General features: G+C 50.5%; 8 protein-coding genes and 1 non-coding gene across 9 annotated transcripts; 2 read left to right on the top strand and 7 right to left on the bottom strand.

Moving 5' to 3' along the window:
* Nucleotides 1–1,510: 1,510 nt before the first annotated feature.
* ATEG_07784 (beta-xylosidase) lies at nucleotides 1,511–2,939 on the top strand (the record flags this gene model as incomplete). Its single annotated transcript, XM_001216405.1, has 2 exons — nucleotides 1,511–2,590; nucleotides 2,649–2,939. The coding sequence occupies 2 exons, from the start codon at nucleotides 1,511–1,513 to the stop codon at nucleotides 2,937–2,939; spliced, it is 1,371 nt and encodes a 456-aa protein (XP_001216405.1).
* A 1,168-nt stretch (nucleotides 2,940–4,107) lies between these two features.
* On the bottom strand, nucleotides 4,108–4,707 carry ATEG_07783 (uncharacterized protein; the record flags this gene model as incomplete). Its single annotated transcript, XM_001216404.1, has 3 exons — nucleotides 4,108–4,406; nucleotides 4,455–4,625; nucleotides 4,674–4,707. 3 exons carry the CDS (start codon nucleotides 4,705–4,707, stop codon nucleotides 4,108–4,110), a joined length of 504 nt encoding a protein of 167 aa, XP_001216404.1.
* A 598-nt stretch (nucleotides 4,708–5,305) lies between these two features.
* ATEG_10501 lies at nucleotides 5,306–5,422 on the bottom strand. Its single transcript has one exon. It is a non-coding gene; the product is annotated as a tRNA-Leu (tRNA).
* A 71-nt stretch (nucleotides 5,423–5,493) lies between these two features.
* ATEG_07782 (dynamin family protein) lies at nucleotides 5,494–7,103 on the bottom strand (the record flags this gene model as incomplete). The annotated part of the gene is made up of 3 exons (XM_001216403.1): nucleotides 5,494–5,550; nucleotides 5,602–6,686; nucleotides 6,767–7,103. The coding sequence occupies 3 exons, from the start codon at nucleotides 7,101–7,103 to the stop codon at nucleotides 5,494–5,496; spliced, it is 1,479 nt and encodes a 492-aa protein (XP_001216403.1).
* A 664-nt stretch (nucleotides 7,104–7,767) lies between these two features.
* ATEG_07781 (uncharacterized protein) lies at nucleotides 7,768–8,395 on the bottom strand (the record flags this gene model as incomplete). The annotated part of the gene is made up of 2 exons (XM_001216402.1): nucleotides 7,768–7,826; nucleotides 7,906–8,395. The coding sequence occupies 2 exons, from the start codon at nucleotides 8,393–8,395 to the stop codon at nucleotides 7,768–7,770; spliced, it is 549 nt and encodes a 182-aa protein (XP_001216402.1).
* A 2,022-nt stretch (nucleotides 8,396–10,417) lies between these two features.
* Nucleotides 10,418–11,901, top strand: ATEG_07780 (uncharacterized protein; the record flags this gene model as incomplete). Its single annotated transcript, XM_001216401.1, has 3 exons — nucleotides 10,418–11,295; nucleotides 11,342–11,618; nucleotides 11,845–11,901. 3 exons carry the CDS (start codon nucleotides 10,418–10,420, stop codon nucleotides 11,899–11,901), a joined length of 1,212 nt encoding a protein of 403 aa, XP_001216401.1.
* Nucleotides 11,902–12,111: 210 nt separating this feature from the next.
* Nucleotides 12,112–12,729, bottom strand: ATEG_07779 (uncharacterized protein; the record flags this gene model as incomplete). Its single annotated transcript, XM_001216400.1, has 1 exon — nucleotides 12,112–12,729. The coding sequence occupies one exon, from the start codon at nucleotides 12,727–12,729 to the stop codon at nucleotides 12,112–12,114; it is 618 nt and encodes a 205-aa protein (XP_001216400.1).
* Nucleotides 12,730–14,431: 1,702 nt separating this feature from the next.
* On the bottom strand, nucleotides 14,432–15,917 carry ATEG_07778 (glycoside hydrolase family 71 protein; the record flags this gene model as incomplete). The annotated part of the gene is made up of 2 exons (XM_001216399.1): nucleotides 14,432–15,781; nucleotides 15,837–15,917. The coding sequence occupies 2 exons, from the start codon at nucleotides 15,915–15,917 to the stop codon at nucleotides 14,432–14,434; spliced, it is 1,431 nt and encodes a 476-aa protein (XP_001216399.1).
* A 1,259-nt stretch (nucleotides 15,918–17,176) lies between these two features.
* On the bottom strand, nucleotides 17,177–20,396 carry ATEG_07777 (glutamate decarboxylase; the record flags this gene model as incomplete). Its single annotated transcript, XM_001216398.1, has 11 exons — nucleotides 17,177–17,743; nucleotides 17,791–18,426; nucleotides 18,473–18,500; nucleotides 18,555–18,786; nucleotides 18,945–19,037; nucleotides 19,390–19,471; nucleotides 19,707–19,859; nucleotides 19,959–20,026; nucleotides 20,073–20,109; nucleotides 20,160–20,332; nucleotides 20,384–20,396. The coding sequence occupies 11 exons, from the start codon at nucleotides 20,394–20,396 to the stop codon at nucleotides 17,177–17,179; spliced, it is 2,082 nt and encodes a 693-aa protein (XP_001216398.1).
* Between the last annotated feature and the right edge of the window lie 431 nt (nucleotides 20,397–20,827).

The raw sequence follows: 20,827 nt of genomic DNA, 5'->3' as shown, positions 1-20,827 counted from the left end.
AATGGCATACGCCGCTATAAGCATGTGGATTTCCCTTTACCCCGGAGTCAGATCAGAGGGACTGCACATTCTGCGTGAGTCATGTAGTGTCTAGTTGGTAGAAGATTGTCGAGAATGGAATTTGTGCGGTGGAATGGTGGATAATTTGTTTGCACAAAAAGGGAACGAGAAAAGCTTTGCTAAGCATTCCAGGCTAGCCTTATAAGTCTAGGCACAACGCAATGCTTCAGCCAGATGCACGTGATTTTTGTGCACCTACTCTGGAGTACACAGTATTGATACGCAATTAGGACCTTGAGTTCCGAAGAACAGGAAAAGCATGACGGTCGCTTATGAAACGTATACTCCACCTGATGTCCTTGGCTTTTACAACTGCGTCCATTGCGAGTATCCCTGTGTGGGACAGATATATATTTCAGTCTGTATTGGGGTCCGCAATGCTAATCAACAACAACTTTGAGAATGGAGAAATACTCTTTCCTACTAAGATCCGAAAGGCGCAAATCCCTCTTGAACATTGAAAAGCTCACGTACCTGCTATAATGTACTACTCCGTAGTGTGCTGTACCGTCGAGCTATATAGGAAAAAGTCGAACAGATGAGCACAACTTCACCCCAAGATGATTCATAATGCCAGTAATCTAAGTGTTATTAATTCATCTCATTCGCACTGAATGCGTGTAGTATACACAGGTACGGTATACCATTGGATAGCTAGACTGCCATCACTTGAACGGCAATACGAGGCTGCAATCTCTTTCATGGATTTAGTCGTGTTTAACGTGCATTAGATACTTCTGGACTGGGTAAGTCGGAATTAATATTGATACCTCGTAGGATTCGTCTCTTGGCCAGGATACTAACTGGTCTATAAAAACGTTTGGGCCCACGCTTGGCGATGGAATAGAAAGCAATTTCCACTAATCAATGCTGTTGTAGATACCCCGCGCGGACTAAATATCGAGTATAGTCTGGGCATGGCAATGGGCCATATAAAGATTATCTCAGGATTTTCCTTGTCTAAGTACGGACAATATTGCTCTTGAGGTTACCCTCGATTTATATCAATAAGACCACTGATATACCGGCATCGACCGAAACCGAGTATGAAGACAATATCAATTGCTGTAGTATGGACAGCACTCGTCCCTTGCATTGGGGCCCTCAAAAACCCCATTTTACCTGGGTAAGTACGAAGTGAGCATCTACCGACAGCAATAATTTACATACTGCAGATGGAATCCTGACCCCCATGTCCTGCGCGTGGACGACACATACTACATTGCTGTCTCATCCTTCCTCACGTATCCTGGCATTCCAATCTACCAGTCAAAAGATTTAGCCAACTGGGAGATCGTGAGCCATGCTCTCGACCGACCCGATGTGATGCCTCTGCATGGCACCAGGACAGACAATGGTCAATCTATCCGTATCCTCTGACCGACTCAACACCTAACCTGCAACAGGCGTTTGGGCTCCCAGTTTGACATACATTGATGGCCGATTCTACATGGCTTCGATGGCAATGTGGGGATCAGACCCTGACTACCGCACCTGGCCGCGAGTCTTCTGGCGGTCTTCTCCCGACTTAAAGTCCTGGTCAGACGTCGTATGGGGCGAACCGTACGGCATCGACCCCCATCTCTTCCGTGACCCAGCATCCGGAAAGGACTACCTGACCATGATGGGCCTGCAAAACGGATATAACCAGCTCTGGGGTATCAGCCAATGCGAGGTCAACCTGAAGACCGGCTGGTGTGTCGGTCCGTTTCGCAATATCTGGAATGGCACGTTGCCCCTAACCGCGAAAGGACGACCAGAAGGCCCGAAACTATTCTTCAAGGACGAGTACTACTACCTCTTGATCGCGGAGGGGGGCACAGGCGCCTCTCATAGAGCGACCATCGCGCGATCAAAGTCCCCCGAAGGCCCGTGGGAGTCCTCCCCAACTAACCCGCTGATCTTCAACGGTGCGAATCTCAACTTGACCATCGGTTCGACGGGCCATGCCACGTTTGCGGACACGCCCGATGGACGCTGGTTTGCGACGCTGCTGGCGCGACGCAACATTGGCGACTGGTCCCTGGGCCGGGAAACGTTCTTTGTCCCTGTCACCTGGAAGGATGGCTGGCCGACCATGAACGGCGGGGAGGTCTTGATGCCCAGCCAGAGTTTCGATTACGCCCCAGATCAGAAGTGGCCTCCGAAACCGTTTGAAGACCACTTTACCGGCCCGCAGCTGGGAAAGAGCTGGTATCAGCTGAGATCGCCATACACTCAAAACTATCGCGTTGGTAAAACGCGCACAGGCGGGACAGGCGTCATTTTTATGCCGAATGTCTTCACCCTGAGTGACCGCGACTCGCCTGCTGCAATCCTGCGCAAGCAGACGTCGTTGAACATGACGTTTTCTGCCACGCTGCTTCCGACGGACAGACGACTGGGGAAGCACCAGTCAATCGGGGCTGCGGTGTACAGCAGTGGCGAGGCACATGTTGACTTTGGTCTGAGAGGTTGCGCGAACTCGACCGGCATGTGCTTATTTATTGACCAGACTGTGGATTCGCCGGGACCGGGGACGCCTCCTGTGGTAAGCATAATGTCCAAACGATGGATACATAGGATTCTCAATCTGACTCCTGAGACAGACAACGGAGCAGCCGCTGGAGCTTGCTTCCATACCACGCAACTTCACACTACATATCCGGGCGAAATTCGACACGTATAGACTGGGCTATTCTACCAAGACGGGCAATGACATAACATGGTGCCTGGACTTCTCCAGCAGTCTGGTACCGACAAACTTTGATGGCATGATGTTTGCGCTTTTTGCAAGTGGAAACATGCTTCCATGGCCGTATGATGCCCCCGAGGTTGGATTTAGCCATGTGAAGGAAGTGTATTACGAGGAGCATTGGGAGGATTATCGGACCAGATAATACGGTCGTGTGCATTTGTATAGGGGAAGATATAGTGCGTTCTATATCAAACCTTAAATCTTATTTGAGAAGAGTCTAGACATATCAAGAGTAACTTAGTCTAGGTAGTGCACGGTATGGGCTATACTTGACAGGAGATGAACGCGTTGGCATCAATGTATGCCATACCAGCTTTCAATCTCTTGTGGCAGCCGCCTCTGCTTCCCAAGCTTCCTGTGAAGGTAACAGATGAGGAACATGCATCCCAGTAACATATAAAATGTTATAGAGTGGAATCTGCCGCTGCATACTTTGCCATCATTCCAAATTTTGCATGTAATAAGCGAGCCGAATAGCAAGGTATAGACCGCTAGAAGAGACCTATACAATTAGATTAGCTTAATAGTCGCTTAGAGGCTGTAAAGATATATCTTACTTAAAGAAGTATCTAGTGAATGGTACGATGAACCATCTAACAATAGGATCGGTAGGATAGGCGTGTGCGATGTCAACAAGACAATTTGAGGACACGATATCGTCTACCTGGTTGGGAGTCTTGGGGACCTCCTTTTCCCATATTGACCAAGAGAAGAATTAGGTGGAAAAGATAGGGGACTGGGCGTTGTAAGAGGGATAGGGCCCTGAGCCTCGTGGAAGAGATTTAGCATCGCTGGACTAAAGATACCCATCTCCCTAGTTTCTACAAGAGGCTCTCAGGGCGGGGCAGTGTAGAGTGTGTGTCAGTTAACGGACGGCGTATTTTGAGTATATTTATATAGAGAAACTTATAAGTTCAGCGCTGTTACGCTTAAGAAATATATATTCGCATCACATCATTTAGCATCTTGCAAAGATTGCAAGCAGACCACATACAACGGGAGCAAAGGATTTATTTCCAGTGTGTTCTCGCCACAGGTGTCTGCCGGGGCCAATGAAGACGATTATATATAGACCTTTTCTCAGACAAAAGAATCAATTTCCCAAATACTCTTGTCGTAAGGAAGAGCTTCGCCACTCCAACCTTCAGTTCCCTCCTCCCCCCCCGGGTTTCTTCTCATGAAAAGGTAACGTACAAAGACCATTGGCTTTTCACTTAGCCTCCGGATTCAACGATTCAGGAATCATTATACCCTTTCGATGAGGACGCAACGCTGCCGTACCGCGCGGACTCTCCCTACCCTTTTCTAATCTAAACCGATGCATCGTCCATCGGAGAAAGATCCAATGGCCTAGAGGATTTCTCCGAGATGCTCCAAGGCGGGTTAAACGTCCCATTAAGTGATCCCACGTCACCCACGTTGTTGGAAGGCGACGCCTGACGGGATATGTCGGCAGTCTGCCCGTTAACAAGCTTCGGCTGGGCCTGAGACTGCCTGAGTCTCTGCTTCGCAAACATGATGTCAACTTTTTTCTGCACTAGTGGCTTACTCACACGGGTTGTGCGGGTAGAAAGACTGCCTTCCGACGTCTTCGGTGGCGGAGCTCGTACTATCACTGGCATAAGTCAACGCCTCAACGGTTGCCGTGTACACTTACTAGTCCGACCCAACCGAGACTGCTTGTTAACAAGCTTCGACTGGACCTGAGACGGCCTGAGTCTCTGCTTCGGAAACATGCTGGGAATTGTTGTCTGCACTAGTGGCTTACTCACACGGGTCGTGCGAGTAGAAAGAATGCCTTCCGACGTCGTCGGCGGCGGAGCTCGTACTATCACTGGCATAAGCCAACTCCTCAATAGTTGCCGTGTACACTTACCAGTCGGATCCAACTGAAACTGAACAAAAGACATCTTCGATGTTAATATTCGCTATGTTAGCATCGCCATGAACGAGCGTTGTCGCCGCTCCATTTATACTTCTATTCCACCCTCCTTCAGGGTGGGAGAGAAGAACATTGCTCATGAAATCGTGAGTCTGAGTCTCACCATGATTTCCCTTTTGGGAGAAACCGTATTACGGGGGGGCCCCCAAACTGGGAGGGAACCGTAGGGGCGAATGCCCCGTGCCTGGACGGCAAGCTCGTAATGGGAGCGTAAAAATACGTACTATGTAGGCGGTGAAGAGACTCAGCCGCCCGATTAGGCAATTATGCAGGACTCAAGGCTGAGTCCGAGTTTGTTCCCGATTAGGGCAAAGAGTGGGGCATGACGTGGTCATGCCTGAGCGGGGGATTCGTTTGACTGCGAAACAGCAATCCATGGCTTGAGGTCGGTACGCGCGTGGTGGACGTTCGGCACGGTCTGTCGCTGGTTGAAAGGTAGGTATGTTTAAGCGAAGCGGCATTGACTTGTGATGCCCTCATGCGTTAGGTAACAGAGTATCTGCGTTTGCAGCCAGCTGAGTTTAATTGTGATTCGTCCTCTGTAGGAGGGAATGGTAAAAAAGAACTGACAAAGCTGGGATTCGAACCCAGGTATCTTTCGAAACACGGACACGAAGCACTCCATCCTAAATAGGAAAGGTACACACCTGAACCGTGCGCCATAACCACTCGGCCACTTTGCCTGTGATTGGTTAATGTCAAAAACTATGACACCATAGGGAAGTCAAGTGCATACGTGGTGGATGCCCGAGTATCAGGTCTTTAGATTGTGACTTCCGGGCAGCTCTTGTCCTCTCGTCTGGTTGTAGACCTAAATGTATGTGTTAGCAGCTACTATACCACGCAAAGTGGAAAGTCCCACCTTCTGCACCCAGGCACTCATCTCCCCCTCTGTGACCAGCACCTGTCCTTCCTGACAATGATCCTCCGATTGATCCTCATCTGATTCTGACTGATCTTCAACCTCCGCACGAGGACCTGCAGGTGGCTCTGACTGCTCCTCATCCGACTCTGACTGATCCCCAACCGCCGCAGGAGGACCATCGCACATATCAGCCACTATCCGGTGCTTCCGACCATATTGTCGCATATAGTCAGCAAAATTTTGATTCACCTTGTGAACCGCCGCCCGAAGACGAAGAGTCAGATCCTCCTCGTCGTCATGGGCCTGGAAGAAAATGTCCGAATATGCCCCTTCAAGGCCAGCTCTTACGAGAGTGTGGAAGTCATTGCTTATCCGCATCAGATACAGTCGAATTTGGTCTGGAGAGGACCGCTCCGTTCCAATATCCGCAAGCTCATCATCCACTGTCCTTAGAAGAGAACGGATGTCCTCACGTACTTTTGGTAGCTCCCCTTCGATATGGCTGTCCAGTAGATCCTGCAAAAAGGAACGCAGCTTCTCGACTCCGATCCTTGACCGGTCCAGTGCCTCTCTCTTCCATAGCCCACTGGAGAAGAAGTCGATCTCTGCTCTATGATGCTCCGCGAGACTGATTCCTTGTTCCAACTGCGCTGGCGATGGATTTTTCAGCAGGAAGAACCCCAGCTTCAGCTTGGTTTTATCTATATTCTTGGCCAACCGCGCAACACGGGACTCGGTGCCCTGATTGATCAAATCGGGCTTCGTGATGATACCAACAGTCCGATCACCGTCTCGATCAAAGCGACGGGCACGCTGGATAATCCCCTGTGTGTCCACGTCACTGCTCGCAGGCACCACTGCCAAGATAATCGTCCGGGAGCTTTCCAGATATGTATCCACGAGATCATGGACTAGCTGGACATCGTGTTCGTTCTCAGAGACGGAGATCAAGCCCGGGAGATCGACAATCGTTAGATGAAGACGGGTATTTCCCACTATTTCCAACCGGAGAACATCCTTCGAGAAAGCGGGCGCATCTTCCGATTGCGTAGCATGGCCCCGAATACCCGAATACCCATAAGCTGCGCAGCATCGTGAATGACATTTGGCAGGTCATCAAAGCTCTCAATTTGGCGGCGAAAGTTGCGGAGGTGCGATCTACGTACTTTCGCCCCCGAGTGGTGTGGTATTATGGTCGCTGTAGCCTGGCTCTGGGCTGGGTCATGGCGAATGATTATTTCTGTTGGGAATCGGGTGCAGAGGCCGTCCTGTCGGGGAAAGGGGATGCCAGTGATACGTTCGAGCACGGAGCTCTTTCCTGCGGACTGGTCTCCGCAGACCACCAGCTGTGGCAGGGCGATATGGTCTCCGACTCCGTTAGCACGGACTTGGTCGATTTGATTGAGACTTTCGGACGTCCGCGATGTTTGAAGGCCGAATCCAGCTTGGAGCCCACCCAACTGAAGGCCAATCCACTCCTGTTGTGGTGCGGGCTCCATCTTGCGTATGAGCGAGAATGTATTGGACGAGGCCTAGGATGGAATCAAGGTGAAAGTATTGGTTCTTTATTTGTGTTGCAAAGAGGCACTTTAGCAGCTGTCCAGGGCTTCGGCAGAGATTTGGAAGAGAAAAGAAAATCCTAAGTTAGATGCGTAATGGGCTACATTACTTGGTAGGTGAGTTGTCATTTTGACGTCGGCCTGACTGCCTACCCAGAGTGCTGCATGTCAATGATGGAACAAAGGCCAGAACTAAGAAACAATAACTGCATACATGAAAAGGGTATTGTCGATCAATATTACGATCATATGGGATTCCCATTAGTGTGTTCACACTTTTGGTGGTCTAGCGGTCATTTTTTCCTTTGACAGGTATACAATCCAGAGTTCACCTGAAATATGACTTCTTCGTGTGCAGCGCTTTCAACTCGAGATACATGCTCAACTACTACAAACTTCTTCTCATGATATCAGTAACACGACTCTACGGTCCTCAGGGGGCTCGGCTTTCTCTCCTCCAACGGCCGTTGTCGGTGGTAGGCCCTCGCTGAATGTTTCTTTCCCATCAGTGACAGCGTCGTCTCATTCGACGATGTATCAGAACCCCTGTGGACGCTGCTCGACTCCTGGGTTACTGTGGCAGCTTCCTTCAGAACCCAGGCCCTTACATCAACAGCCCCGAGGTCTCCTCGCCGATGATAAAGACAACAGTGGCACTCGAGGCTGCAGTGACTATGAGCCATCGATCTTTTCGTCTTCCGGGTCCCTTGACAGCAGCCGCACGAGCGCGCGCAACACCCACCCCGCTCGATACACTTTACCCTAAGATAGTTCGACGACCACAGACGTTTATACAGACTCTCGTAATCCCAAAGCTCGATCATGGGTATCTTGTATGCCTGTAGAATGCCAAATCTCGCCCTGACAATCCGTTGACATTCATTTCCAGCCTTCTGGAATTCCCGTTTCCAGACTTGGATGTCGTCTTCAGTGGGCGGGGCAAACGGTGCGTATTTGCGTTTTCTGGCGCTCGCGTCCTGCATGAAGAAGAATCGGTATTCCCTTTGTGCTAGTCTTTCCAGCGACATGTCAAATATAACCATCTGCTCTAGGGCGCCTGTGTCCCAGTGGGAGAGGCGTGCGTTCAGCCGGGCGACGATGTGCTTCATGCACTGCTTCTGGTTTTGCTTGTAGTACGCCCCGGGGTTTGAGTTGGAATCCTTGACGGACGGCTTGGGGATGCTGCCAAAAAAGCCCTTTAAGGGCTTGTGGTGCTTGCTGTTTCCAGACATGGCTTTCAGAGTAGTCAGACGGAGGAGTTGGTTTCTTGATGAGTGGTATGCCTTCCTCATTTCAGGTGTAGAATATCAGTGTTGGTATAGGTGGAGTGATGGTGAGTTGGTAGGTGGTTGCTGGTCAGAAGGGATATATGCCTGTCTGGGTCGGGCAGCGGATGATGCTGTATCTACGTTTTAGTTGGCAATAGTGATGGGATGGGCGCATCATCCGTGACGATTTGCGGATTGCACTGGCACTATGTAGTCCTGTACCTTGAACATGGTAGATATGAATTTTCCAGAACAACATGCCACTCACAAATTATGCACATTATTTCATCCACACTTAGTATAACAAGAAGAGGACCAGCCTGGCACAAGCAATCCAGACCAGAATGAAGATTGAGCTCCATACATCAACATAGTCATCAGGACTCGACTATGAATTGTGAGATCACAGAATCACCTCTGGGTACTGACGCTGCCAGACCATCAAGGTATTTGGCACTATCAAAATTTGCTATGATCAACTAGGCAAAACCCCCGACTCGGTCCCACAAAGATGCAGTTAAGCTCACCTCCACATGGAGAAATATGTCTGCCTGGTCCCTGGAGAGAACTCACGAAGCCAAGACTCTGCGCCGCCGGATGCGTGGCCTTGGATGTCATAATGACTCTAGCGTTACGGTAAGGACAGACAATGGGATTGTTAGACCTGAACAGATAGAACGGACTGTGAAAAGCCAATCAATTGAAAATATCAAGGAACAGACCACGCCAACTGTCAGATGAAAGGCAACGAGGCCGCCGACCAACGAGATGACGTGCGCCCCCATCTTCATGCTGCACGACAAAACTAATAGTGGACTGTGACGACTTCTCGTCCAGAAACTAGGTTTCTTTGACTCAGAAATAAGCTCAGTTAGTCATAGGCAACCACGTTACAGGCATGTTCGTGTCTTGGATAGGGGTCCACAGGCCGCCCGTTTAGATATCCGATCTTTGTCTGTATAAGACTCAGGTCTTGCAATGAACCAAATTCGTCCATCACCTTTGTTGCAGCCAACATGGAGTCAACCTCGAGGGTATACACGGATTACGAGCGATGGCTCAAATTCCACGAGCCAGACGCAGATTTCGGAAGGGAACCGCAGTACGGACCTCATGATGAAGTTCACCAACTGATGTCAGATGCATCATTCGAAGTCAATGTCCCTAGAGCCGACAATCTGTAAGGAGCTACCCCTTGCTCGGTGATGGAATGCAAACTGAGAGTTGATCCCCATAGGCAGCAGAGAATCAACAAACGGCATGATCCCCATCCGCATCGACCGACCCTGCAACGTCCAAATCCTGGGAAAGACTTCCTCACGCCCACTGCATGCTGGGCCATAGCAATAATGATTCTGGCAGCGGCATTAATCGTTATCCGGGTGCGGATGCTCCGGACGTGATTCCCTCCCGCGGTGTCGAGCGTTCATATACGCCTGCTGAGATGTTTCCAGTGTGGCGACGGACTCTGACCCTACGCTAGAAATACTTTGGTCTCTTAGGTACGGTTTTCCGATATATGATGATGGATGAACGAAGATATCGCCGGTGTCTTTTTGAAAGCTGTTTCTACTTGTCATACTTCCAAGTGCTTGGACCCCATACTCTGGCTTGAAGCCGGCTACTCGTCTTCTGCTTGATTTCAAATAAGTTATTATGAGCGCATGATTATCTGATAGAGGCAATCTATCCTCTTGCATCTGCATAAAACCTGCGTTGCATCGACGTAGACCTTAGGACCAGCTGGTATGCGAGGTATGTGTATGACCTGCAGACAGCTGGAAATGGGGATGGACTTCCCATGCACCCTCACTATCGCATTGGTAATATAGCTGTTCCCTACAATTCCGCAAGAAGTCCAGAGACAATCAGTAGCAACGACTCTCCGGCTGGAGTACGAAGTGAGGTGTCAGATAGTCTTCCCCTTTCGGCCTAGTGTGTGATGTCTTGAGCATCTACAAAACCCCTCCTCCTGTTTGACTCTTCATGCATGTTCCTCTATCCATTCATACCACATCCTATTCCATGGCCGCCTGGGACATCACCACAGCCGACGAGGCCTGGTTGATCGAACTCTGCCATAAATCAGCAGACGAGGGACGCCAGATTGGCGGACAGGAGCATGGCGGCCCAAAGGTGGTCCGGATATCTGATCGCATCGTGGCGAAATACGGCAATATCCGACGCTCTGAACTCGCAGCACAGGAGGTTGCCTATCACAATACTGATCGAAGCATTGTCCACATCCCAAAAGTGCACCGCTTCTTCGAATCCGACGGTCAAAGTTACCTCTTCATGGAGTATGTGGAAGGCCAAACTCTGGAAGACGTCGATTTTGAAACCCACAAGGACATACCGATCCGAGTTGCCAATATCCTTGCACATTTGCAGCAGATACTAGGAGACTGCGACTCCCCAGGGCCGGTCACTGGCGGGGAAGCTCATGGCTATATCTTCGGCGATGAAGGTGCAGGAACAGCCTTTGATTCCATTGAGGATATGAACGTGTATATGAACAAACGATTGGACAAAATGAACGAGTATTTGAGCAGACAAGAAGACCAGCGTCGGTTCGATCATCTCGACTTGACCCCGTACGCGTTGGTATTATGCCACGGGGATATTTGTCGGAGAAACATCATCTTTGAGTCCGACGGGTCTCTTTGTCTTGTTGACTGGGGCTTTGCAGGGTTTTATCCGCGCATCTTCGAACTCGCAGCCATTTCATATGTAGTCCAAAACAACGCTGCATTCAAGGACCCGATCATCCACGAATTCACGAAACTCTTGAGTCTGACCGATAAAGAGAAACAAGATATCGACCGTTTTCGTGCCGTTCGCTTCGCAAATCTTAGATGGTCATTGTAAGGGCTCATTCTCCAATGCTGTGGATGAAGCTAACCGCGGTAGTCGTGACCGTCGAACGACAGCTGAAGAGGATAAATTCATCCAGGAACTTTACGAGACCCAAAAGAGGATCAAAGAAGAGCAAGAAACGGCGGGCATCCAAAGCTTTATCATTTCAGAGTTACTTGATGGACTTCTTGAGCAGAAGTCGCGTCCAGATTTGGAGGTCCGACATGTTCCACGACCGTGGACTGGTTCCCAGACAGCCATTGGCCATGTGAAGAGGGTTGTTGTGGTGGGCTTGGATGTCAATGTCGCGTCGTTCATTTTGGCCATGAAGGTGATGTGATGATGCCCTGAGCAAATCCCGTGGGATATGTGGGAGCGTCCGACTACTGGGGAAGAATCACCTACGATGGAGGGGATTTAGTGGGTGTAGGTCTTGGTTGGAATATGTCCTTGAAAGCTGTAGATGACTACATGCCATTGATGCTGTGAATGATAATCTTTGATGAAAATATATTTAAAGAAGTAAAAAATGTTTGCTATATATACATGTCTGAAAGATATTATCGTCTCGGCGTATATTCGTGATCCGCACAACCCAGGGCAGCCCTAAGTAATCAACAGATAAATGCAATGAAAATCGTAGTATCATAGAGAGGACGACTCTTCTGAAGTCCTTGTGTATTGCCATCGTATAACGAGAAGATCGAATGATAGAGGTAGATGATATGAGATATGGGAGAAGGTTGTTGTCGTAAGATGCTGATGGCTAGTAGGAATAGGAATATGTCGAAGAGGTATGACGAGCTGGAAACACTCGAATCGTATCAGCTGGCAATTGCCTGGACAGACGGCGACCACAGACGTCGTGCGAACCCCAGTTTCGAGGCATAACGGCGCCCCCTCGAGGGGAGAGATGGTGCCGATGACGTCCGATGGATCGTGAGGTCATGCGTAGAGGGTGACGACAACGGAGTGTTGAGAGAGTCGTTGCTCTTTGACGAGACGCGGATCATCCTGACCGGCTCCTCCGACGGAGGATGGCTGTTGACAGGGCGAGGCTGGCTCGACGCGCGACGTTTGACTATCGCTTTGACTGCATTGGTGATCTGCTCCCGAATGGGTGAGAAGGGCGTCTCGTAGAAGTCATCGTCGAATTCTTCGTCACAGTCGTCGAGCCGGAAGGATGCCATGGTCTTGCGCATGTCCTCGTGCGCGACCTCAATCGAGCGACGGAACAGCCGCTGGTGTCCCAGGCAGCGGCGGAGGTCGGGACTCTTCGCCGCAGTTTCTTTCTGAAGCTTGTCCCGGGACATCATAGCCATCCGGCATGGCATAGGAGACGAAGATCGGCGGGCAATGGGTGGAACACGGGTGTTGGTGCGTGAGACGTGACGCATGAACATGACCGACGGTTTCGACAGGGCCTCGGTCGACCCAGACATTGTGTGAAGCAGTCTGAATGAGAAAGCCTGAGCAGACGTAGAGTCTGAAGAGTAGTTATGATCCTCTTCTAGTGTATAGAATAGTGGTCTTGCAGCTGAAAAGAAATCCGACTCCCCCTGGAGCTGCCAGGGGTAAAGTTCAGGGACCTTTATACATTCCTTCACCACAGCCACGGATTGTCTGAAGACAAAGCTCCAATCCAATCAGGAGACATAATATGGCTTGTAGAAAGTCAAAACAACATCATCTGTGCTTTTCTCAACGCTCTGCTGCCAGACCCACCCGGGCTTGTCCGGCCTGAGACCGATCCAGACCAGTCGCCACAGCCCTCTGCGTCGGACCCGACGGCGTCTACGAGGCCGGGATTTGGGAAAGTCTTTTAGAGCCGTGAACCGTGTGATCGGGGGCCGTTCTGGAATGGTCCGCCGTGTCCATTGGTTGTGGCGTTGCAGAATTTCTCGGGTATGGTGTCATAGACTTGCGTTAGACTCGAGGACCAGATGCCATCGACCAGATCGCCAAGCCGATTCATTGGCGGACAGGCCGTATCTCTCTCTGATCTCGATTCATGGAATATGAGGACCTTCCTCTTCGAGACGCCTCGGGACTCTTTTCCTGAAGCCGGTTGCCTATTTTGGGGAATAGTGGTAGATGGACAATGGTCCAGCCCTAAAGTCGTGAATGCCATTGACAGTTGACAGCGGTTGAGGTCAAATTGCAATATACCTATGGCTGTACGGATGATCCTGATTCAAGGATCATAACCTGGCTCGTTGCATGACTACCAGGTGTCCCATTAATCAGTGCCCCGAGTATAACCTAGCCATATTTCTAGACACCGCCACATTGCAATCATCGTGATAACACAGCGATATGGCAAGGAAGGTACAAACTATGATTCCTTCGAGTCGTTTCAGAGTGCCAATGGAATATGACTCCAATAGGGTGCCCCAACTACCGATGACGACGCCTTAGCTAACCTATATCCACATGAACCCGCAGTTTGCCGGATGAGCCAGGATGCTACTACTATACAAAGGTGCACTATACCAAGATGCAGGGCTGTTAGTGCGAGCCACACTGACTCGGACTGCGAACCCCCATGTTTCGAGGTCTCCAGCCACTCGACTAATGTAGATATCGGCCCAAACCGAACCCCCGCGACTCGATCTGCAGCGTAGCTTCTAGTCTAAGACGGCAAAGAGCGGATTTCATTGGTGTTCCAGAATAGGCTGGCCTGGATCGCAGAGTCTCTCGGAGATCAACGATCCTAAAATCTGGATCAGTGGAACGGTTGATTCGTTCCGTAGATCATGGGTTTCCAAATTCGGAAAATGGCAGCAGTTGCACTACTCATTCGACTTCTCATTAGTCTGGCTCGCTCGTACCCCCGCTCTGGTCGTCCTCTCCCTGTCGAGTACCAAGATATCGCAGTAGAGATAGTAAAGATGTGGCTGTGAAGAACCTCTCAAGATCAAGGATCAAGGAAGCTCCTCAACATCTGGGGAAAGACTTCCAGTGGGTCGGAGCGCAATCCAATCTCATTGGCATGAAGTTGGCAAGTCATCATTAGATATTAGCAATTATGTCCACGTCAGATAGATCCCTTGGATATACCCCAGCCCAACACTCCAAGGCCACATCTAGAACATGATTCAGATAAGGACTACCCTATGATCCCTCTCGACCCCGCCACGACCATCACATCAGGAGAAGGAAGGCGGTCCAGCCCAGAATCACGGGAGTTACTCCTGCAAGAAGCACACGAGTGGACGACGACTCATCCTGACCTGAGGATGAGGACGAAGTCGACCCCCGGTTCTGCGCCGTCGAAGTGGTGCTGCCCACCCACGCATTCCAGTTCGTGACATTATTCACGCAGTTCGTCGAGATTGCATGGCCCCTGATCGTTGCCAGAAACCTGCCATCGCGGGACAAAGTTACCACCACGTCACCCAGTTCCTGCTCCATAGGAATGCTGCCGTGGTAGATGCCCCTGCCGCCGGCGGGAGTATTTTCCCAGCGGCCAGTCCGGTTTTTGCCACCAATACTGACGGAGATGTCCGCCGACGATTCAAGGAGCGCCGAGTAGAAGATCTTATCCTGCAGGACCTCGCCTGGCTTGAGGATGTCCTGATTTTGCGTCTCTGTGTTCCCCGTGGTTTTGCCTGAGCCGCACGCAGACGCAGGTGTCGTGCGGTACCAGGCGACAACGCCTTCTTTGTCGATGTTAGCGTCATTCCCGCCGTTCTTGTACTGGTCGATCACGTACGGCAGGAAAGCACGCCAGCCGTCGTGCGGCATGCCCTTGGCGTAGTTGAACGGCGCGTTGCCGTAGGAGAAGACGTCCATGTCATCATCGTGGATTGGCCCAATGTAGTGCGACTCGCCCCAGTCGTTCCACGAAATGATCTCGACATACTCCGGGTCGACCTCGAGGACCTGCTGCCAACGCGTGTACCACAGGTCATCTCCCTGCCATACCCAATTCTTATTCAGCCGCAACAGGTTGCTGTAGAACCACGGCGACACCGGCATCACGTAGGGCTTATCTTTGAGCACCGCCAGGTATTTTTTGTCCTCGTCTGTAGTCATCTGCGACGTGCCATTTGGCCAGGCGTCCCAGCTCATCAGCCCGTCGACATCTCCCCGACCAATTGCAACGTCGGGCTCGAGCGACGACCAGTCCGGGATAAAGGCGCAGTCTACCTTCTTCTTGATATGCTGCCAGTCGCCGCCGGCTTGGGCGCCCTCAAATGTCGATACTAACGGTTTCCCGTCGCTTGTGCGGTAGTATGCGGGATGCGTGGTGTAGTTCTGCAGGGTATAGATGACCTTGTCTTGCGGCCAATGCCCGTCCCCAGAGTAGTCCAACGACATGAAGAGTTTAAAATCCATGTCTTTGGCGACGGAAAACGCATCGTCGAGGAGTTGGAATGTCCCTGGCATCCCCCATCCGGTGTTGATGGCGAAGGCGTCGATTTTGGCATCTTTGGCGGCGGATATGTCGGTTCGCCAGTTATCGTGGGTGTAGTTGTTGCTATTGCCCAGCTAAGCATGTCCCTGACTATTAGCTATGTAGCTGTAGTTTAGATAGGTAACGCACCATGAAATGGGCAAACACCCCCTTTGCATCCACATGCGTGACGGCCGTTAACGCGGCCGCTACCAGGAATGATGGTCGCATTGTAGGGGATATTTATAGATGAATGGGTCGAAAGGAGGTACTTCCAGCTAGGGGTTTGAGTTGTTCACTTGGGATGGTTTCTTATATACTTCGATCTTCCACAAGACACGGCGGACTGGATATGATCTGTCTGCATGCCGCAACACCAAGGACGCACTATTCACCCCAGACCATCCTGTCAATAGGTATCAAATGTGAAACCACATATACATTCGCTATTGCATGGACTAGATGAGAATCCTCAATAGTCTCTGCACGGACCGGACCCATGCCTTGGAAGCTCGGGTTAATGCCATCCCTCCATGTCGCGTGCCAACCACTGAGAAGGTTGACAGGGTCGCATGGGGAGTCCAGAGTCTCCAGAGCATTAGCATGGTTGTCATCACAGGGAGAGAAGGTTGCAGCTAGTGCATCAGGGATGGAACTATTGCTGTTGATCCTGCCGTTGCAGGGACCACGATCTGATATGTCACAGCACTGCGAGATTTTCGACTGTCATGGCTACCGCAAAGAACGTTGGCAAATATACGACGCTGTGGAGAAGAATTGGATTATCATAATGTCAATAGGGGAATATCTCCGTAGATTTTGACGGTTCGCACGTCAGCTTCAACTACGCATCAGAGCCATGGATCTCCGTGTGGCATATGCACACTCACCTCCGCGGAATAGCCAACATGGGCCTGTCAAGATCACGTTGTTTAGCTGTTAAACCGATTATCCTGGTCTTGTCGTCATGACTCGGCTGTTCTCGATGTCGTACGATGTACAATGTGAGGAGCCTTTTTTATATGTCGGAAAACTCTCGGCGGTCCGCCACGCCGTATACAGGGTTCACTTTTCTCCACATCGACAGTTTTACGAAAGTCTAGCGAGATTTCTCTGTTGTAGGCAGATTCAGATAGGGCATTGACAAATTCGATTTGATATGGAAAACGTTGAATTGGACCCTTTCGCCAGACGTTGTCGTGAATACCATTACGACCATCTGTCTGTCAATCTCAAAAAGACTACGTGCAAGCGTCCTGCAGCTTGGATTTGACATGAACCGTGGGGCGACATCAGAATACACACCGCTAATTTTCCCAGACAGCTCCTTTACTGCCTGTTCATGTATGTACGTGGACCTATCACTCAGCACACTTGGTGGCTTTTCCCAGTTTTCCCTTGCAACGAGTGCTTTTCATTCCTGTAGAACGGATGGTTCTGAGGCACCTTCGACCCGTGTTCTTGCATAAGGCTGTTGTGGTTAGTTGCGTTCATTGAAAAGGCGGATAGTAGCCATACTGCATGAATTTTTCGATCATCTCCTCGTCCATATCCTCGAGGGACTTGAGAGCCATCTTGACGTCCTCGATGAGCAGGTTGCAGCGGTGAAGACTAAAATCCTCTCGCAGCACGATTCGCATCATCCTGAGATGGTTGCTATGTGGAGCCATGGTATACGCAGGAATCACCCACCCCCGTTGGCGGAGCACATGCGCCAATGCAAACTCGTCGTAGAGACGGTCGTCATCCTTCTGCAACCTGAATGCGACTAGAGGGAGTCCGCGGCCACCGCTGTCGCTCATGATAATAAAGCCAAGTTTCCTCAGTTCATCCGAAAGATAGTCCCCGATTTTGATCAGGTTCATCATGATGGACTTGTATCCGTGTTTCCCCAGACGGATCAACTGGTAATATTGACCGATTACATGTTGAGCGCCTTTACTGAAGTTCAGCGTGAAGCTGGCTTGCTCGGCGCCCAGGTAGTTGATGTTGAAGATGAGTTCCTTGGGAAGATATTCCGGGGCGCGCCAGAACACCCACCCCACGCCGGGATACACCTGTCTAGTTCTAGTTTGCAGTCAAAGGTAGGCTGGAGCAATCTTACCAATCCATATTTATGCCCCGACACATTGATTGATACGACCTTTTCCAGCCGGAAATCCCACACCAGAGACGGATTCACAAACGGAGCAACAAAGCCCCCGCTGGCAGCGTCCACATGGATAGGACAGTCAATCTTCTTCTCCTTGAGCAAGTCGTTGATCGCCTTGACGTCTTCGTACTGCCCGGTATACGTTGTTCCCATGATAGCACAAATACCCACGGTGTTTTCGTCCACGAGATCCACCGCCGTCTTCGGGTCAATCACATAGCGTTCTTCCGTACAATACACGTACTTCTCCTCGACATCGAAGTATCTCGCGGCTTTTTCCCAGCAGACCTGGACCGCACTGTTCATGACAATGTTCGGTCGCGTCCAGTCCTTCCCCTCTGCCTTGCGACGGTTCTGCCAGCGCTTCTTCATCGCAAGCATAGCGAGCATGATCGCTTCGGAAGAGCCCACGGTGGATGTCCCAATGGCATCATGGTCGCCGGCAGCGTCATCAGAGGTGGGCGCGTGCAGGAGATCCGCGATCATGTTGACGCAACGGTTTTGGATGTGCGCGGTTTGCGGGTACTGCTCGAAATCGATAAAGTTCTTGCTCATCGCGTCGGACATGAGTCGCTCCACTGGCTCTTCCTGTGGAAGTTAGCTAGGGTATTGAAGAGAGATATATCTGGCATACCATATATGTGGTCACAAAGCTTGCCAGACTAGATATTCATGTGAGTACGTATGGTCTCCACCACACGAGGCAGTAGACTAACTTCAGCAAAGGATTTCCATCCAGACTCAACTCATCCTTGATCATCTTGTATGCGACATCGGCCGGCATCTCCCGCTCGGCCATTGTATGTTCGGGCAGTTCCTCGGCCGCATACCTCGACGCATAGACATACGGCGACTCTGAACCGCCCGCAGCCGGAGCAGCTCGACGCTCGTGGCGGGGCTGAGAGCATTTCCTGACGCGTGACAGGTGGACCATTTTCTGCTCGAGTTCTGCGGGATTCTGGCGTGGATAATGCGATGCAAGGGGGGTAGAGGATCGACGGTAGAGAAGAGGGAATCGAAGCAAGGACGACGAACCCCTTATTCAGGATGTGATGACGAGGAGAATGACGCGGAGAGTTCTCATCTGCTTCGAATGGGTGACATACGATCTCTCGAAACTCTACCATATTGGGGTGACTTCATCACTTCCGCATCCGGATGCGGTACCTCAGGAACGGATGGTTGGCCCCAGCCTATATCTATTTCACAGATATTGTGCACCCTTTTCGTTGACGAGCTGGATTTCGTTCGAATCATTGCATCGTATGTGCTCCGTTCGGACTGTGGTGTCGACCGTTTTGAGAATCGAAAGCTCAATCGGGGTGCGCTTCATTACTCCCACAGGATGTCCGCTAGGGTCACTGGCCTTGCTGGAGCCCTCATCTTGAGAAAACGGTGCGACAATTCTTCTGAAAAACCGCCGTACTGCTGGCAGGTTAACACATATGACTGCACTGAAGCACTCGATAATGGACCAGTACGCCGTGGGGACGTTATCGTCTAGAATGTCTAAGTAACGAGCAGGGTGTATCCAGCCTGGCAGAGACTCACATGTCGCATTTGTCGTGTTGGCAAAACTGACGACGACCTTGAGTCGTAGGATACTGACAATGGTGATGCTATCGTAGAATGACTGTTAGATCGGGATAATCCAGCAACGGGAGGTAACTAACAAGAACCCGGTGCCAAACATTGTCAACAAAAGGAGCTTCTTCGTCAGGTTCAGTGAGAGTATCATGATCTCCCGCAAGGGAAGCCCGATTATCGCCAAGTCGAGAAGAATGTTGATAATTGAACAACTGATCCCGAACGAATTGAAGTTCAAACACCTCCCTTCGGTCTCTCCGGTCCAGCTGGTCCAGACATACGAGACAGGTGTACAGTTGAATGCGATACCAAAGAAGAAGGCAAGAAAGAAGCCAGTCACGAGTATCATCAGCACATAGATCACTTTTCGAAGCCCTTCGTTGGGGAAAATGCGGAGGTAGAGACACAGAAATGCCATTTTGATCGATGACATGCTGACAATGTAAAGCATTTCCACGATCCATGTGAACTAGACAAGAAACATTAGCAAGGCTTACCTCGAATTAGGAATGGTCGTCCGTGTATTGGTCTACCATGATGATTCGCGTAATGCTCTCAAACTCAACTGTCCAGATGTCTCGGCCCATCCCGTCTCGAGCCACTACAATGGTTCAGTACACTTTCATGTCCGGACGCGAAGAACATACTGGGGTACTCAAGAGCTCCCATCGCAACAGCTGAGATCTGTATCTAGTGTCAGCGAATCGAATACTCTCGTTTGTTTTCGTCCATACCAGCGCAAGCAGCGCAAAAACATCCTCAAACCCGAACTGATTTCGAAATTGCAAACACCTCATCAGCGTCACTGCGACACCGAGACCCATAAAGACGCTTGTTATGGTCGGGGTAATGCTCGAGATGTCTCTTCCATGAATACCACACATTGTATTTGACATATTCTGTGCCGCTGTTGATAGTGAGCCGGTAGGTCAGGAGGATTTGTGGGGAAACGTCTTACTCAGAGCCTCCATTATGGTACAGCTGGCTAACACGCATGTACTGACGTTGTTTTTTAGAGCACTATCCGCACAGATGCATTGGGAGTCGGTTGGGATACATGATGATCCATCTAGTCCTGTTGAGAGACACTCCGACTTCATGTCCTGGTTAGCTCCACAAGGAGAAATTTTCAGGGAAAGCTCTTACCGCACATATAGGCATTGGACTCTGTGATGAAGCCAGACCTATCCATGCCATACCCCAAAGGGCTATGATCCTGTACAGTATCATCTCGACTACACAGCTGGACAACCTAAAATCCGGTCCACTGGAGGAAAGGAGCCCGTTATTAAATGTCGCACTTTCAATTTGAGTCCCTTTTCCCACAGGCCCTCGCCATTTTGGCGTTGATGCACATCCTTGTCAGCCAGCGCCAGCTCTAGGCCTGGTGACAGGGGTATAG

This window comes from Aspergillus terreus, genomic scaffold (assembly GCF_000149615.1).
Source record: "Aspergillus terreus NIH2624 scaffold_11 genomic scaffold, whole genome shotgun sequence".
NCBI classification, from domain to species: Eukaryota; Fungi; Ascomycota; class Eurotiomycetes; order Eurotiales; family Aspergillaceae; genus Aspergillus; species Aspergillus terreus.
This window is presented reverse-complemented; position numbering and strand designations above follow the sequence as displayed.